This window comes from Myxine glutinosa, chromosome 14, assembly GCF_964187855.1.
Source record: "Myxine glutinosa chromosome 14, kmMyxGlut1.1, whole genome shotgun sequence".
Lineage (NCBI taxonomy): Eukaryota > Metazoa > Chordata > Myxini > Myxiniformes > Myxinidae > Myxine > Myxine glutinosa.
The window spans coordinates 80127826-80145477 of NC_136274.1; the positions used below are offsets into that span (position 1 = coordinate 80127826).

Here is a 17652-nt window from a genome sequence, read left to right on the forward strand (position 1 = left end):
AAGCAATGATGGATTCCATGACTTTGCTGATAATTGGAAGCAGGCTGATTGGTCTGTAGTTGCAAGGATCTGTTTTTGCACCTTTTTTGTGGAAAGCGGAAATGTTTGCTGATTTCCAAGATGCTGGCAGATGACCTTGAGCAAAAGAGAGGGTGAAAAGAACAGAGAGAGGGTGAGATAGAGCGGCAGAGCAGGATTTTAGGACCCGTGGGCTGATGCCGTCTGGTCCAGTTGCAGAATCAGAGTCGAGGTTTGACAGAAACATCTCCACCTTGTCAGGGGAGAAGGACACAGAGTCCAGGAACAGTTGGATTCGACTGGGAAAGGTGGGAACAGAGAGAGATGGTTTTGGAACACAAGATTTTGAGGCAAACACAGAGTTGAGGCATTCGGCTTTGTCACGTGCAGTGTCAACTGTGTAGCCATTTGAGGTAAGGGAGGGGATGGAGGGGGAACTAACACCAGAAATGGATTTGACCAGACGCCACCAGGATTTGGAGGAAGGAGACAGGTTTGAGAGTTCAATCTTGAGTGTGGAGAGATAGTGCTTCCTGGCACTCCTGAGTGTAGACACACACTTGTTCCGAGCTTGGTGGAAGGAACTGAGATTGCCTTCAGTTGGATTTGCCTTCCAAGAGGCAAAGGCAAGTTGTTTCAGGGCAACTGCCTCACCACAAGATTCAGTGTACCATGGACGGGAGGAAGGGAGAGACTGTGACGGGAGGAAGACGGGATGGGAGGGAGAGACAAGATTCAGTGTACCATGGACGGGAGGAAGGGAGAGAAAACTGAAGACGAGATGGGATAAATCTGTGCAGGAGAGAGAGCAGTTTGCTTTGGAAGAATTCCCAGGAAGAATTTATGTCAGAGGCAGTAGAGATGGTAGACCAGTCCAGATGATTGATGGCTGCTTGCAGACCGTGCCAGTCAGCCTGAGTGAAATGCCAGACTTGTCGGCGCTGAGGAGGCTCTCTGAGAATGGCCAGAGAGATGTCCACTTCAACAAGCACGTGATCAGAAGAACCGATTGGAGCAGAAGAAGAGCAGCAGACATTTGCAGGGAAGTTAGTCATAACCAAGTCCAGAAGAGAAGATACTCCATTGACTGAGATCCGGGTCGGGAAATTGACAGATTGTGTCAGTCCCAATGAGTCGCAGAAGTCCTTTGCTGAGGTGCCGTGGCTGGTGAGAGATGAACCCACACCCAGCCAGCTGGCATGATGACAGTTTAAGTCGCCACATATGAGGAAGAGAGAGTTTGGATGAGTTGATAGAAGTTGGTCCATGTTGTCCGACAGCGAAATGTAAATGGAGTCATCACTGTTTGGAGGACGGTACAGAACACATATGAACAAAAGGTGTGAGCGGAGAGGAAGCCGTAGCCAGAGGTACTCCTGGGGGTGGGATGGAGAGAGGACAGTGCAAGGAGAGTGAGGAAGAGAGTTTTTGATAAAGATAGCCTCCCCACCACCAGGACGAGGCTCAGGTCTATCATACCGGAGGAGGGAGTAACCAGGAAGAGATATTAAGGAATCAGAGACATCTTTAAGGAGGAAAGTTTCTGTTAAGCAGATCAAGTCTGCATTGTCAGAAGCAACCTGAATGGAGAGATCAATCAGGTTTGAGCGAAGGCCCCAGATGTTTGAGGTCCATACCGTTAATGAGAAGCGAGGGGGAGCATCGGGTGCAGGTCAGGGGAGGGGAGGGGTAGGGTCAGATGAAGGATGAGAGGGGGAGGTAGGAAGAGCAGTTGATAGTGTGGCAGAGATTACAGAAGAGTTACAAGAAAGGGAAGTACGAGGAGGACGAAAGGTTTGATGGTGATGGGATGAGGCACAGTGAGGGGTTGTTTGAGGGGGTGCAGAGGAAGGTCGAAGGTTGGGGGAGGTGGAGGTATGAGATAGAAGGGAGACGAAGTGGGGAGGAGGCAGCTTTGAGAAGGAGGTGGGAGGAGGGAGAATTTGGGAGGGATGGTTGGGGGGTAGATTTGAAGGGGAGGGGTTGGGGGGAGTTTTGAATGGGAGGGGCAAGGGGGGAGTTTAGGAGGGGAAGGGCACGGGGGGAGTTTAGGAGGAGAGGGGCAAGGGGGGAGTTTAGGAGGGGAGGGGCAAGGGAGGAGATTTGGAGGGGAGGGGCAAGGGGGGAGATTTGGAGGGGAGGGGCAAGGGGGGAGATTTGGAGGGGAGGGGCAAGGGGGGAGTTTAGGAGGGGATGGGCAAGGGGGGAGTTTAGGAGGGGAGGGGCAAGTGGGGAGATTTGGAAGGGAGGGGCAAGGGGGGAGATTTGGAGGGGAGGGAAAAGGGGGACGTTTAGAAAGTGGATGATTAATGAAAGATGAACATTTATAACAAATTGGGTTTGTTGTGATTTTCAAGTTAGCGATCCATTTAAGAACGATGGAGGAGGGGTGGAATGAATGGAATTTAGAGCATGTAGTGAGAAAGAATTATAAGGGATTGAATATTTTTTTGAAATGGAATGAGTTGAAGAGGAAATTGAAAGGAACCTTTTAAATAGGAAGAAAAACAGTGTGTTGTGATAAACCACTGAATAAAACACTGAAGGGGAAAGTCTAATCAATATGGTACATCGATTGCAGATATTGTGCAATTTACATAAAATAAAATATCATTTAGCTCTCACGTTGCCGGATCTCAATGGTTTGAAAAGTTGGAGACCGAGCTGAGGATTATAGGAGCTGAAACCCAGCTCACCTGGCAAGCCACATCCTGCATTTGTTTACCATTTTAAAACCACAAACCATTGCTTGCATGCAAGGAATGCAAGGGTAGCCTGTGGGTTCTTTGGAAGAAAGAGGGAAATCTGAAAATGGGCGAATTAAAAACTCCTTAAAATATTTGGAAAAAGCGACTGTTTTTGCATTGTATTGAATTTGGTAGCGGCATTGGTGTGGGCACGGTTTTTATTTTTAAACCTCCCAAAATGTTTTTGAGATGGGCAGACTGTTATACCCTTGTCCATAGCTCAATGTTCTCACCTTTGGGCTGGTGCCCTCGCTTCATTCAATGTCCATCTCTGGGATGCTGTGAAATCCAAGGATATCAACATCATTGGCGTCTCCCTTCATCTCAATTAGGCCCCCATCCGTAGCTTGATGGAGTATTGCTCTTCCCTCAGGGCTGGCACCCCCTGCCTCACACCTTGCCAAGCTTGACACAATGGAAACCAAGGCCTTCAAGATTATTGTAATCTCCTGCAATGAGGCTGAGTTCTTGGCCTATCACTTCACCATCACACACAGATTGGTGGTTTCTCTGTCTTCTGTAGGGTGCACGCGGTCCATCATGAACCTCCTTCTGGTGAAAGTCTAAAAATCCAGAATCACTGCTCACCTCCACTCACTCGTTCTGCATTTTTCCTGTGGAAACAACTCTTCAGGGACAGGCTTAGAGGACATCGTCTTCAATGTCGTTCTTCCCTCCAGGTCTTCAATACAACTGTTCACCACCATCTCAGATTATCCGCAATCCAAAACCATGATATTTATACCCTCGTTAACCCCACCCAATGGTTCCTTCTTCCAAGTTTCCAGTTTTCTCTCTTGAATCCATATTGTCCCCCCATGGATCCTCTCCTGCCTCCCATACCTCCACAGACTATTGTTTGTCCAAATCTCCCTCTATCTTGGCCTTCAAATCTGCTGTTGGTGTTCCCACACTACCCACTCCCCCCCCCCCTGTTTGTTGCTGTTCCCCCACTACCCACCCCTCCCCCCCCTCCTCTCTCTGTTGTTCCTTTTGTTCTGTTTCATCCTGATCCGTTCATGTACAAGCTTTTCCATGAGCCTCGATTACGTATACAAATTGTTTTTTTTAGAAATCTCCAACAACGAAGCACAGGTGGTCGGTTGCTCTGTCATCGCTTCTGCTCTGGTGTTCTCTTCTCGTCTTGCTCTCCATACTTTTTCAGCCCTCTGGCCCTACCCAGGCCATCCATGCTACTCGCATTCTTCCAATAACTCTTCACAATCTTTCCAAAATCCATGTTTACAAGCAGACCTGCACTCCTTTGTTCCTCGTTTCCCTTGACCTGTGGAATTGCCTCCTCATGTCTGTACAATCCCACCCTTCCATACAGGTGTTTAAAACTGCAGTGTGACACCATCTCATGCAATATTTCAACCTCCTCAGACCCACACCTTTGTTCTTTATTTATTTATTTTTTAAATATAAATTTTTTATTTTAAAATTAATTTAAAAATTAAAAAAACATTTTTAATTAAAAATTTTAAAATAGAAAAAGAAGACATTTTAAAATTTATATTTTGTTTTATTTTTATTATAATTATCCTTATTTTGCTCCCTCCTCTCATCTTGTTCTGTTTGTTCATCCACCTTCTTGTATCACAAGTTGTTTCACCACCATCCCATGGTGTCAGGATGCCCTTCTATCATCAGGAAACTTGCACTTTCAGAAACCTACATTCTATAAAAAAAAACAACTGTTCCTTGATCATGTTGTGCGTCTCACCTTGCAGAAGACATTGTCGTAACTGTCGTAATCGGTAACATCATAGCACATGAGGACAACATCTGTAGCATTGTATGCGAGGGGACGTAGCCTGTCGTAGTCTTCCTGGCCTGTACAAAGACAAATTTGTTTTATTCTCTGCAATGATTCCAAAAAAAAAGATGATCAAAATTCCCAAATGTTAATTTACTCCTTTTGAATTGAGGTCATCAATTATACATGCATATGTTGTACTTCAAAATGCTTGTCATAAATCCATACAAGTGTTTTGAAAAACAATCTTCGAGACCAATAATAAATGTCGGTAAAATGTTGTGTGAAAGGTCGGACACCTCTTTTCATCAAAAGGCAGTTCAACTTGTGGTTATCAGTTGCAGTTGGTGCTGTTGCAGTTGCAGTTGGTGGTCTTTCTGTCTTCTACCGACTCCTCTCCGGCCTTGCCCCCCCAGCTCTCTCTGTGCTCTGTCCCCCAAATATTCCTACAGGTCGCACAAGATCTGCCTGCAACCCTCTTATGGTTAAACTGCCAAAATCAAGACTCTCTGCTCACCTTCACTCCTTCATTCCTCTTTTCTCCCGCCTCTGGAACAAACTCCCCCACTCTCTTCAATCCCACTCCACCCTCCAGATCTTTAAAACAGCTGTTCACCACCATCTCTTATCTTCCCCCATCCAAAACCTTGATCTTTTCTACCCCCGCTAATTCACCCCAGATCCACTTTTTTGAAATACCGACTTCTTTCCAGGAAGTCCTTGGTGTCTTTGTGTTTTATACTTTCCCCCCCAAGCCCTCTCCCTCCCCACAGATCTCCCGATGTCCCTGCTCTCAAATGTTTTGTTTGTGTCCTTCCCCTTCTCTCCCCATCTTGTCTACCGCTCCCCTTATTATATGTTTTATGTGTCTGATTTTTTTGGTATGATTAATGTTAGCTCTTTCACGAGCCTCGATCTTGTACACAAAAGTGCAGGTGACAGCATCAAGCATGTGGCAAAAGAAGCCAGAAATTGTGGCGTTGGCAAACGTGGCCGATAAAGGAACGATTTCAATTGTTAAATGTTCCGCTGCTTCTTTCAAAGAATCGCCGTGTTGACATGACCCATCGCAGACCGCAGGGGACATGAAATCCTTCCTTTTCAACATTGGTCTGATCTCAGACAATCATTTCGGGTTCAGACAGGGTCACTCTACTTTGAACATGCTGCTTCCCCTCTCCCAATAGTTAATGGAGGCCCTCAATGTCGGACAATCATTTCGGGTTCAGACAGGGTCACTTTACCTTGAACATGCTGCTTCCCCTCTCCCAATAGTTAATGGAGGCCCTCAATGTCAGACATCAACAGGGCCATCCCTCAACATATCTCGAGCATTAGATGTAGGCCGGAAGCCAGCCTTGCTCTCTAAACTCTCCGCCTATGGCATCCAAGGTAACCTCCCTTTCCTGGCTTACTGACTCCCTCCACGCTCAACGTGTAGCTCAACGGGATCCTCTCCTCATCCTGCCGAGGCTGAGGTACCCCAAGACAGTGTCTTTGACCCAGTCCTTTTCCTGAGCTTCATCAACGATCTCTCCGACTCTCTGGAAAATCCTCCCCATCTCTTGGCTGATGACTCCACCCTCTGCCGTAGCATCCCTCATCCATCAGATAGGAAGGCCACAGCCTCTTTCCTCTCTGCAAACCTTGATTATAAACTGCTTAAACGATTAGAATGTCTTTCAATCCTGACAATTCTCGCACTATCATTCTATCTCCCAAAAAGGACACTCTGGTGAACCCTCCCATCTACTCCCATAACAATTCTAAACCTACAGAAGAAGTTCAATCACTCAAACCTTTGGGCCTCACAATCAGCCATGATCTTTTTTGGGCAAATGACATGATCTGAGTTGGCCTTCAAAGCCAGCTGCCGACTAGGAATCCTCTGTCGTGCAAAGTCTTTCCTTCACACATCTGAGCTTTTATCTATTACAAGGCCTTCATTTGCATCTTGATGGAATACTGCTCTCCCCTTTCGGCTGATGACATGAAAACCAAGGCCTAATCGTTTCTACATCCCACCCCTTGTTGTCAACTGAGTTTCTGGGCCTATTACATTCACACCACAGACAGGTCGGTGGTCTCAGCTGTCTTCTACCGCCATCTTTCTGGTCTTTCACACTCCATCCTTTTCCATGCCCTGCCCTCCAACCCCCGCACCAGTTCATCACAATCTCAGGTCACCCCCCATCTACACCCATTATCTTTTCTACCCTCATCATCCTTCCCCAGGACCACCTCTTTCTTCGTTTCAAGGTTATCAGGTCTCTCTCCTCTGAGTTGTTGTTATCGTCGTTCCATTTCTGCTTCTTCCCAACTTTCCCTTCCACTTCTCATTGAGAGTTTGTGTGTGTCTACCCAGCGTGTTCACCCCTGTGTTCTCCTCTCCCCTTGTCATGTTTCGCAGTGTCCTTTCTTCCTCCATGTCCCATTCTACTTTGTCCCTTTGCCCCTCTCTTGGTGTTTCTGCACCTCTTTCCACCGTTTTGTCCTGGTCCGTTCTGTGTCCTCCACGAGCCTCAATTATAACTCGGGTCAGTGTTATAAATAGTTTCTCCCGCCAGGGAGTAATGCATTCGATCTTGTCCATGTTGTGTGTGTTCGTGTGTTTGTGAACAAGATATCTGGAAAAGTTCTGAACGGATTTGGATGAAAGTTGGTGGGATGATTGCCCTTGGGGTGAGGAAGAATTGATTAGTTTGTGCCCTTTGTGGTGAAGCTCAGGAAATTATTCCGGATGCAGGAATTTTTTGAAGGATTGTTTACCATTGGAAGATAGGGCTCTTTTTTTTTTTTAACATTATCTTCTATATATTCTATATTTAACATTGTGATATGAAAATAGTTTTCATATTTGTTGTAAATGTAGTTTAAACTCGTGGTTATGCCTTAGAGCGGTGTATTTTGTTGGCAGCGTCGTCTTCAAGGTTCTTTTTTTTATTTATAATAAAGACATATTCTCTCATTTTAAAACCACCAAAGTGTGTATTCGGTTTCCTCGTTTCATAAAATGTATCGTTTGATACGTATAATGCTTTAAAACTCTTTTTTTTTTTTTAACCTCAGAAGAGACAACATTTACCTCAGGGAATGTCAATCACGGTGTCAGTATTTGATGAACTTATAAAGACCTAGGTGAGTTATAAGTGTGACAAGCATGTGCACGGGATTCTTCCCAGAAGAATGAGTGGTCGCATTAGCTTGTGCGACTTCAAATGAGCGAGTGTTGTTTTGACGTTTGGCCCAGTTTTACATGTTGTATCCCTAAGGAATGAAACGAACGGTTTTCCTGGCTTACAATTTTATTTGAAGTCACACGTGCCTCAAAATACACTCACTTATATAGAGTTGAACGCTGAATCCGAAAATGTAAGTGAAATTGCCTTGTTTTTTTTTTAACATTATCTTCTATATATATATATCTGTGCAGTGTCTGTCTTGCGTCGTCACTGAACTACTCCCTCAAAGTTTTGTGAAATCGTACTATTCCAACTTGACCCACGGCGGGAGTATGCGCCCCACCGAGTGGCGTTCTAGTTTCCCATGAAACGAAAATTGTGCGTTTGTCCTGCGAGATGCGGAAGCTGATTTCCACCCCACCAGCGGAGAAGTCGCTCCGAGCCAGCACGCCGCAATCTCCCACCTCTCATGAGGTGGTGCTTTGAACATTACCCACGAGGCACGACCAACTGGTTCTTCTGGATCCGTAAGTTGTGTCGCATTCACGGCTTTAGCTGCAATAAGCAACGACTTATTCACACAAACAAAACTGGTATTTCCACTTGCATACAATCTAAAGTCTTTGAAGTGACATGAACAGTATATTTCTGTTGGATTATTTTCTTCATGGTATTTTTGAGTCATTCATCATTGTTTATTCCACGTAAAGGCCTTCCCTTTTGTGGGAGTGAAAAACAGCACCAACAGCTCCATTGCTCTTAGTTAAAGGGTCACCGTAGGCCTGACTTTGTTTCAGCTACTGTGAATAACTAAAATGAGGGAGCAAGATCCTTTATGGGAACCAACTTTTCATTGGTCTTCACCGCCTTGTAGCATACATTCCTGCCGGACCCGGGGTCTTTTGGATCCTCTGGGAGTTTTGGGTCCTCAGGGTCTTTTGGGTCCATGGGGACTTTTGGGGTCTTAAGGCGCTTAGGAGTCTTAAAGGGTCTTAAAAGGGTTCTCAGCAGTCAAAATAGTTAAAAGGTACATTTCAATAGTACATAATGCGTAATTAATATTAATATACAACAAAAGGTATGACACACAGAGACAAACAACTCGTCCATTTTTAGAAGATGACTGCTTCCTGGATATCCTTGAAGTTATATTTGAGGAAGCGCTTGAATACATAGAGGCAAAAATTATTATTATTATTATTATTATTATTATTATAATTATAAAAACAACACCAATAGTCTAACTACAGTGCAGCCAGAAATGGATCTGCTGAGTGGAGGATCTGATGTCTCCCTGTCATGTGACCAGATCCTCAGCTTTGATTGGTGGACATTTGTGAGAAACATACATACACCGGACGGACGGACGGACAGACAAACGCCGTTCCAGACGGCATTGCCCTACGGGCCACGCAGTAAATACAAAGCAATTATCATCACAGAGGTTGTTTTAAGGTCAATGAGGTAAGGGATTATATAAATACAACAGCCACACCTGAAGGAATGGGTCTCACACCTTGCCTCCCTCGAGCATCTACCGTCTACGTAGCGATTGCTGTGCGGTGTTTCGAATGACGAAAGGTGATCAAAATAATGTCATTTCGTGGCAATGAAGTTGAAATTAATTAGAGGTTGCGAGTTATCGCCGGCACCCTGAACAAACCCCTAATTCTGAAACAATTGGTGTGATCGTGGATATCTGAAGACCCCATGTGCAGCTTGCTCTCCGATTGTGGTTGCAGCAGCTTCTGCACAAAACAACAAATTCACCGGATAACCTACACGTTTCATGTGAATAACCTTCTGATGTGAAGGGCAACCAATTCCAAACATAAACATAAACACACCTGCACCCATCGTCTTCCAATCCATCCATAACGTGGTATTTTGATTGCTTGATGGGATAACTCGGAGGTAGCACACTGGTCTTTCTCGGTCTGATTCCTCAACTACTACACCTCATCTTCGGGTGGTACTAAAACCCGAATGTTTCATAAGTTTAGGTCTTAGGGTCTGGTTTTGTTTGATCCCATGACAAAACACTCTTGGTAAATTTTCAGTGATCAAATCATATTTCGAGGTTGCTCATGGTCTCTAAGGTTTCTCGACTGGTGTGGTCAACCCAACACTCGCGGCCAAACTCACTCGGCCACCGCGCTCCCGAATAATAATAATAATAATTATAATAATAACTAATAATAATAGGGTACGTTTTTGTTTTTCTTTTAACCCATTAAAGCCCACTGGCAACAATAGTGATTTATGTTCATTATTTTTGAAGTTTATGAATTATTAATGATCAGATTATATTTATCGATGTAAAAGTTTGTTATGTAATATGTATGGACATAATAATGTAATTATAATATTATTATATAATTGTATGTAATTATACAATTTTGTATTGTATGCTCACCGCAACATGCCTTGTTGCATGCCATGCCACCATGCCATGCCATGCCATGCCACCATGTTGCATGCCATGTTGCATGCCATGCAACATGCCATGCCACCGCAACATGCCAACATGCCATGCGGTGAGCATGCCACATGCTCACCGCAACATGCCAACACCCGCAACATGAGCAACCCCTAAATATTATACGATTTGCATAAAATTTTACGTGTGTGATTTCTACAATAAATGGAACCACTTTGAATGGTAAGACCATCAGTTTGATGTTTGAAATTTTACCCCTATTTTAGTGCCACCCGAACCTCATCTTGGCTTTTTGATCGTCAGGTTTGTTCTCCGCCAAGGAAACCTTCGTGACTTGTCATGAGCGCCCCGATGCCGAGTGTCGGCCTCCTTACATATCAATACCGACTTCTTTCTTTCCTGGAAGTCCTAGCCGTGTCCATGTGTTTTATACCTAAATGCCTCCTCCCCCCAAGCCCTCTCCCTCCCACAGATCTCCCGATGTCCCTGTTCTCTACTGTTGTACTTGTATGCTTCCCTCTCTCTCCCCATCTTGTCTCCCGCTCCCTTCATTGTATGTTTTGTGTGTCCGTTTATTTATTTATTTGTGATTAATGTTAGCTCTTACACGAGCCTCGATTCAGTATACAAAAAAAAAAAAAAAAAAAAAAAATTAAATAAATAAAACCTGATGCTTCTCAGTCAGGCCGATGTTTCTTCAATGAGTGAGCCAGACTTGGTAGAGGATGCTAGGCCTGCCCTGTCCTGCTGTAAAATTAATGTAAGGACATTGAAGAGCCCATACTCGTGCGTCTTTGAAAAGAGTAGTTTTGAAGGAGCTGGGGCTCCCACGTCGATCGGAAGAATGGACGCGACAAAAAGCTGGAATTCATCTGAGTTGCTTTAATCAAACCAAACACTCAGGCACTCTGAAAAGCCCGTTTATCGGGCAGCAATATATATACATATTATCCCGGAGCGTTTGCCCAGGAAAGGCGAGAGGGGGCGTGGCCCAGCGTCCTGGCAAGTTGAGGGCGAGCCTGCCCGGGCGTCCCGACCGAGGCCTGGCAAGTTGAGCGCGGGCCTGCCCGGGCGTCCTGGACGAGCCCGGCATGGTGATCGCTCCGCGTCCTCGATAGGTGCAAGGCGATTGTGAAAACCCAGCGGTAGCCGCGACACACGTCCCCCCAGAATCGACTTGCACCGGCAGGGTCAATTTGAGGGGGGTCCTGATGACCGGCCGAAGCGACCCCTGGCGGGTCGTGGGAGGGGGTCCGGTGTGGTGGTGGGCGGTCGAGTGGGGGGCACCGTGGACGGGGGGCGGCCTCGCCGCGGCGGAAGGGCCACCCGTGGTGGGTGGTCGACGCCCACGTGCGCCGGCTTGAGGCGGTCCACCGCAATCCGGTCCGACCTGCCGCCGATGTCGATGACAAACGACTTGTCGTCCCGTCGCAGCACCCGGAAGGGCCCGTCGTACGGCGGCCTGAGTGGCCCCCGATGTGCGTCGTGACGCACAAAAACATACTCCGCTGTGCGAAGTGCTGGGGGGACGTAGGACTGGGGGTCACCGTGGTGGGATGTTGGCACGGGGGCAAACCGTCGGGCGGCCTCCTGGAGGTCCGAGCGCTGGTGAGCTGCGGACCAGGGACTGGTAGCGTCGGGCACGAATTCGCCCGGGACGCGTAGCGCCTGGCCATAGACAAGCTCGGCGGTGGATGCCTGGAGGTCCTCCTTGGGGGCCGTGCGGAGGCCCAAAAGGACCCACGGCAGCCGGTCGGCCCAACCGCCGTCTTGAAGGCCGGCCATGAGCGCGGCCTTCATGGAGCGGTGGAATCGCTCGCACAACCCGTTTGCTTGGGGGTGGTAGGCCGTAGTACGGTGGAGCTTGACCCCCAGGTTGCGGGCGACCGCGCCCCACAGCTCGGAGGTGAACTGTGGTCCGCGGTCTGACGAGATGTCCGCCGGTGCGCCGAAGCGGGCGACCCAGGTGGCGATGAAAGCCTGCGCCATGTCGGCGGTGGTGGTGGAGACGAGGGGAACGGCCTCCGGCCACGTGGTGGTCCTGTCCACCATGGTGAGCAGGTGTGTGAACCCCCGTGACGGGGGAAGGGGGCCCACCAGATCCACGTTGACGTGGTCAAAACGTCGTTCGGGCACGGTGAAAGGTGCCAGCGGGGCCTGGGTGTGTCGGTGGACCTTGGCCCGTTGGCAGGCCGTGCAGGTGCTGGTCCAATCGCGGACGTCCCGACGAAGGCCGTGCCAGACGAATCGCGCCGACACCAGCTTCTGGGAAGCTTTCCGGCCCGGGTGGGAAAGGCCGTGGAGGGAGGCGAAGATGCGGCGTTGCCAGGTGACGGGCACGATGGGGCGAGGCTGGCCTTGGGAGACGTCGCAGAGCAGGACAGTGTCCGCAAAGGGGATGTCGGCCAGGCGGAGGCCCGTGTCCGCCGCCCGGAGGGCTTGCACCGTGGTGTCGGTGGTTTGGTCCGCCGCCATAAGCGCAAAGTCCACGCCCAGGTGGACCGCGTTCGCGCTGGCCCGGGAAAGACAGTCGGCCACGGCGTTGTTTTTGCCGGCGACGTGCCGGATGTCCGTGGTAAACTCCGACACGGCGGAGAGGTGGCGCTGTTGGCGGGCCGACCACGGCTCCGTGACCTTGGCCATGGCGTAAACCAACGGCTTGTGGTCGACGAACGCCGTGAAAGGTCGGCCCTCCAGGAGGTGGCGGAAATGGCGGACGGCCAGGTGTAGACCGAGGAGCTCCCGGTCAAACGTGCTGTATTTGAGCTCGTTCGGCCGGAGCTGCCGGCTGAAAAAAGCGAGTGGCTGCCAAACCCCATTCACCCATTGCTCATGTACGGCGCCCACCGCGTAGTCGGAGGCATCCGTGGTGAGGGCGATGGGAGCATTGAGCACCGGGTGAGCGAGCAGTGTTGCGTCGGCGAGGGCCCGCTTTGAGCTTTGGAAGGCCGCATCCATTGCTGCGGACCAGGCGATGTCGTGCTTGGCCGGCTTGTCCCGGAGGGCTTCGTAGAGGGGCCGCATGAGTTGAGCAGCGCGGGGCACGAAGCGGTGATAAAAATTCACCATTCCCAGGAATTCCTGCAGGGCCTTTATGGTGCGGGGACGCAGGAACGTGGTGATGGCCTCGACCTTGGTTGGCAGCGGCACGGCCCCGTTCTTGGTGATGTGGTGGCCCAAAAAATCAACGGCCGTCGTGCCGAAGTGGCATTTGGCCGGGTTGACGATGAGGCCATGCTCGCTGAGGCGCCCGAACAGTGTTCGGAGGTGGAGGAGGTGCTCGGCCCGGGACGTGCTGGCGACGAGGATGTCGTCCAGGTAAACGAAAAGGAATGGCAGGTCACGCAGCACGCCGTCCATCAAGCGCTGGAACGCCTGAGCCGCGTTCTTGAGACCAAACGGCATCCGCAAGAATTCGAATAAGCCGAACGGCGTGATGACTGCCGTTTTAGGGACGTCGGCCGCCCTGACAGGTACCTGGTGATATCCCCGTATGAGATCAATTTTCGAAAAAATGACCCGTCCCGCCAGACGGGCGGAGAAGTCTTGGATATGCGGGATCGGGTACCTGTCGGGGGTGGTAGCGTCATTGAGACGGCGGTAGTCGCCACACGGGCGCCATCCACCCCCCGGCTTTGGCACGATGTGCAGTGGCGAGACCCACGCGCTGTCGGAGCGCCTCACGATGCCGAGGTGCTCCAACGCGTCGAATTCGGCCTTCGCCACGGCGAGCTTGGCTGGGTCGAGGCGGCGGGCCCTGGCGTAGACCGGCGGGACCGTGGTTGGTATGTGGTGCTCGATCCCATGCCGTACTGCGACGGCCGAAAACGTCGGCCGCATGAGGGCCGGGAACTCCGTGAGCAGGCGAGCAAACTCGTTCGCCGCCGGGACGGCGCATGCCAGCTCGGTCGGCGCGGAGCTGCTCAATGTGCATACCAGGGAGCTGAAGGTTTCGGCGTTGATTAAACGACGCCGTTGGACGTCCACCAGCAGTCCGTGTGCGCAGAGGAAGTCGGCGCCTAGCAGAGCCATGGGCACGTTTGCGGTTACAAACGTCCAAGCAAAGCGTTGGCCGCCGAAGCAGAGGGTGACGTTGCGTGGGCCGAAGGTGCGGATGGTCGATCCGTTGGCCGCAACCAAGGAGGGGCCGCAAACCGCGGATTGCCTGTCCTGGTCAGAGGCGGGTATGACGCTCAGTTGGGCGCCGGTGTCGCACAGGAAGCGCCGTCCGGACGCTTTATCCGTGATGAACAGTAAGTTGCCCGTGTAGCCGGCGCTCATGGCTGGTAATGAACGCCGGCCCGGCCGTTTCCCGGCCTGCCGAAGGTGCACGGGGGTCGGCATGTCCGGGCCTTCTGTCCGAACCTGGCATGATAGTAACACCACGCTTGGTCAGGTGGAGGCCCCGGTCGTCGTGCTGGAGGTGGTCGGCTCGGTGTAGCGGCCGCCAATTGCGTCGGCAGTTCGGTCGTCGACCGTGCCGGGTGCTCGGGCGCCATGGGTGTTGCGTCGGACGGCGGTGGGTCCCATGTCGCCGCTGCGATGCGCTGTCCTGCGGCGGAGATCTTGTCGGCTTCTCTGGCAAGGGCCCGGGGATCTGTGATCGTCGTGCTTGCCAGGGCGAGGCATACCGGGTTAGGCAGCTGACAGAGGAACAGCTCCCGGAACAGGAATGCCGGAGAGTGCTCGCCGAGCAGTGAAAGCATGTAGTCCATTCGCTCGGAAGGGCGCGTGTCGCCGAGCTCGGGCAGGTCGAGCAGGCGCCGTGCGCGTTCCGCCGATGGGAGGGCGAAAGCGTCGAGGAGAAGCTTCTTAATCGCGCCGTATTTGTCAGCGGCTGGCGGGCTCGAGGAGGCTCAGGGCGCGGGCCGCGGTGGCCGAACCGAGCGCTGCTACCACATGGTGGAAGCGGGTGTCGTCGGCCGTGATGCCTCGCAGGGCGAACAGGGAATCCGCCTGTGCGAACCAAACCGCCGCGTGAGCCTCCCAGAAGGTAGGCAGTTTAAGGCCGACTGCCGTGTCCATGTCGGTAGGTCACCAATGAAGGAGCTGGGGCTCCCACGTCGATCGGAAGAATGGACGCGACAAAAAGCTGGAATTCATCCGAGTTGCTTTAATCAAACCAAACACTCAGGCACTCTGAAAAGCCCGTTTATCGGGCAGCAATATATATACATATTATCCCGGAGCGTTTGCCCAGGAAAAGCGAGAGGGGGCGTGGCCCAGCGTCCCGACCGAGGCCTGGCAAGTTGAGCGCGGGCCTGCCCGGGCGTCCTGGACGAGCCCGGCATGGTGATCGCTCCGCGTCCTTGATAGGTGCAAGGCGATTGTGAAAACCCAGCGGTAGCCGCTACAGTTTGATATTTGGTGGTTGTCGTTTCCACACGACCAGATCACCTGCCGTGAATCAGGGCACATATGACAAGTCATGGTTGGCGATCTAACTGGGGCTAGAGGGAGCTACTGTTATCGCAGGATGCTGCCAAAGCAACCGCAGAGCAGGGTAGTTGCTGCCAATGCGTTGTCATGGCAACGTCGGAATACACCCGGAATCTGTGAGGTGTGTTTCATACAGAGGAAAGAAAAAAACAACTGTGTGATGAGTCGGAAATGATTCATATTCAATTCTCACTTCAATATTTCCTTGCTGTGGGAGTAAGTGATGGGCGTGCTTACTTCAAATTGTTTCGATAAACTTTTTATTAGCTTTTGTACTTTGATGTCTTTACTAAAAACAGATTTTAATACCCTGTCGATATAACTGAGATAGTAATTTATTTGCCGGCGAAGCCGGTGTTGTCAATAAACGAGTACGTATTATGTTGAAAACCTGATTATGCCTTGGCTCGAGAATCCGAAGCGCAGTGGGCGCAGCCATCTTGCGGAGGCGGAAGTATGCATAACAAATTTTAAACGTTCATTAGGAGTTTCTTTCACCCGTCGTCGTTTGATTCACAATCTTATGCACCTCCGATGTATTAATAAAATAATTTAAGACCAACATCGGCCCGCACGGGCCTGGTTATCTTCAACAAAACGCGTCACCAAACACCGGACCCAATGAGAGTCGAGCATTTGCAAAAATATTTCTAAAATGAAAGCGCTCAATGGTGGGGTACGTGGGCACCATCGACCGGATGTGGAAGTTTGCATAAAACAATTGCGAAAAAGTTCAATAGGAGTTTGTTTCACCCGTCGTTCTTTGATTCACAATCTAATGAAACCTCTCATTAGTAATTAAAATACGTTAAGACCAACCTCGTTATCTTCAACGAAAATCGTCATCGAACACCTGAACCAATGAGATTCGAGCATTTGAAAAAAAATTTTTTTTACAAGCTTATTACGCGTTTCGGAGGGTGAAAACGGCGTCAAATATTCTAACATTGACGAATAATTATTTTTTAGAAACCTCGTGGCCGTCGGAGAACCGAATCAGCCAATCAGCGCCCTCGACACATGACATCTTACCAGCGCCCTCGACACGTCTGCGACGCCGGGAACGAGGTTGGTGCAAAACAACCGAATCACGCGTAAGTATATGCTGCTCGAAATAGTTCTCATCATATGCTCAAATTTCCTTAGCGAAATCGTCATTGCTTTGGGCACTGTTGTCTGTTACGGAGAAAGAACAAGAACCGAAATGAAAGGAAAAATGGTACAACCTCCACCAGTGCTATCATCACTGAAACATGATTCGACAACAGTCCGTGGTAACTTGAGAGAGGTTTTTACGTTGCACCAAGTAAAGCCATCGGATGTGACACCATTGTCTTCTTTTTGGGAATATGCTGCAGTAGATGTCCCTGGTGATGGGTCATGTTTTTTTGAGGACTGTCTGCTCTTCTCTTTTACAAAGTCTTACCAGGTACGGTACCCACTACACCTACCAACTACCTAACCTACTGATGCCATAGTGATGGGTAAAATAGTGGCAAGAGACTTTGGCTTCGCCGGCTCATTGCGGCTTTGCAGTCGGTACTAGTATCTATTGTTAAGACGAATTGCTTTATTTTGGGATAAGGCCTGGTCTTAGGCCTTATGTGGGGCCGAGCATGCTGCGGGATGGCACCGCCAGAAGACAACGAGGAGAGAGGAATGAGCCGACTTGACTCACCTGGATGCATCCGGATGAGAGTCACCGCAAGCATGTCTTGTTCAATTTGAAAGTGCGACTCACAGTCCCATTTAACATGGCAATTCATGGGGCATCTTGGTGGGTAGCACATGATGTGCGCACAGCATTCTGGGAGAAAAAGCCAGCGAGCTCAATGACTGGCTCACAAGAACAGGATTTGTGAAAAATGGGGAATTTGCCTGTGCGTGAGAAACAAGAAGGTTCGACTGGCTCCATGTACCATGGTTTTGAGATTTAAAAAAAGAAGAAAAAAAAGCATGATGCGAAAGTGCCGACACTCAGTGATGCTGACGGTGTTTGTGGTTACGGTGACGTCACTAATGGTGGTTGTGCCACGCCAACAGGTTATCTTGCCAAAAACGTGTTCA

The 17652-nt window shown here is 49.8% G+C and overlaps 2 protein-coding genes across 4 annotated transcripts in view; one reads left to right on the plus strand and one right to left on the minus strand.

Annotated features, from left to right (window-relative positions):
- RHOF (ras homolog family member F, filopodia associated) overlaps positions 1 to 17652 on the minus strand; it is a 36352-nt gene that overhangs the window by 10811 nt on the left and 7889 nt on the right. Inside the window, exon 3 of the mRNA XM_068136256.2 lies at positions 4492 to 4601. Within this exon, the coding sequence (XP_067992357.1) occupies positions 4492 to 4601 (110 nt within the window). The remainder of the gene's footprint in view (positions 1 to 4491; positions 4602 to 17652) is intronic.
- The window catches only part of LOC137439958 (sodium/hydrogen exchanger 2-like), a 141954-nt gene continuing 128909 nt past the window's right edge, over positions 4608 to 17652 (plus strand). For 2 of the 3 annotated variants that reach the window (XM_078768383.1, XM_078768384.1), the window contains exons 1-2: positions 4608 to 8233; positions 16555 to 16679. In XM_078768383.1, the coding sequence (XP_078624509.1) occupies positions 8176 to 8233; positions 16555 to 16679 (183 nt within the window). In that variant the 5' untranslated portion in view covers positions 4608 to 8175. The remainder of the gene's footprint in view (positions 8234 to 16554; positions 16680 to 17652) is intronic. The other variant, XM_078768385.1, reaches the window with a different exon arrangement.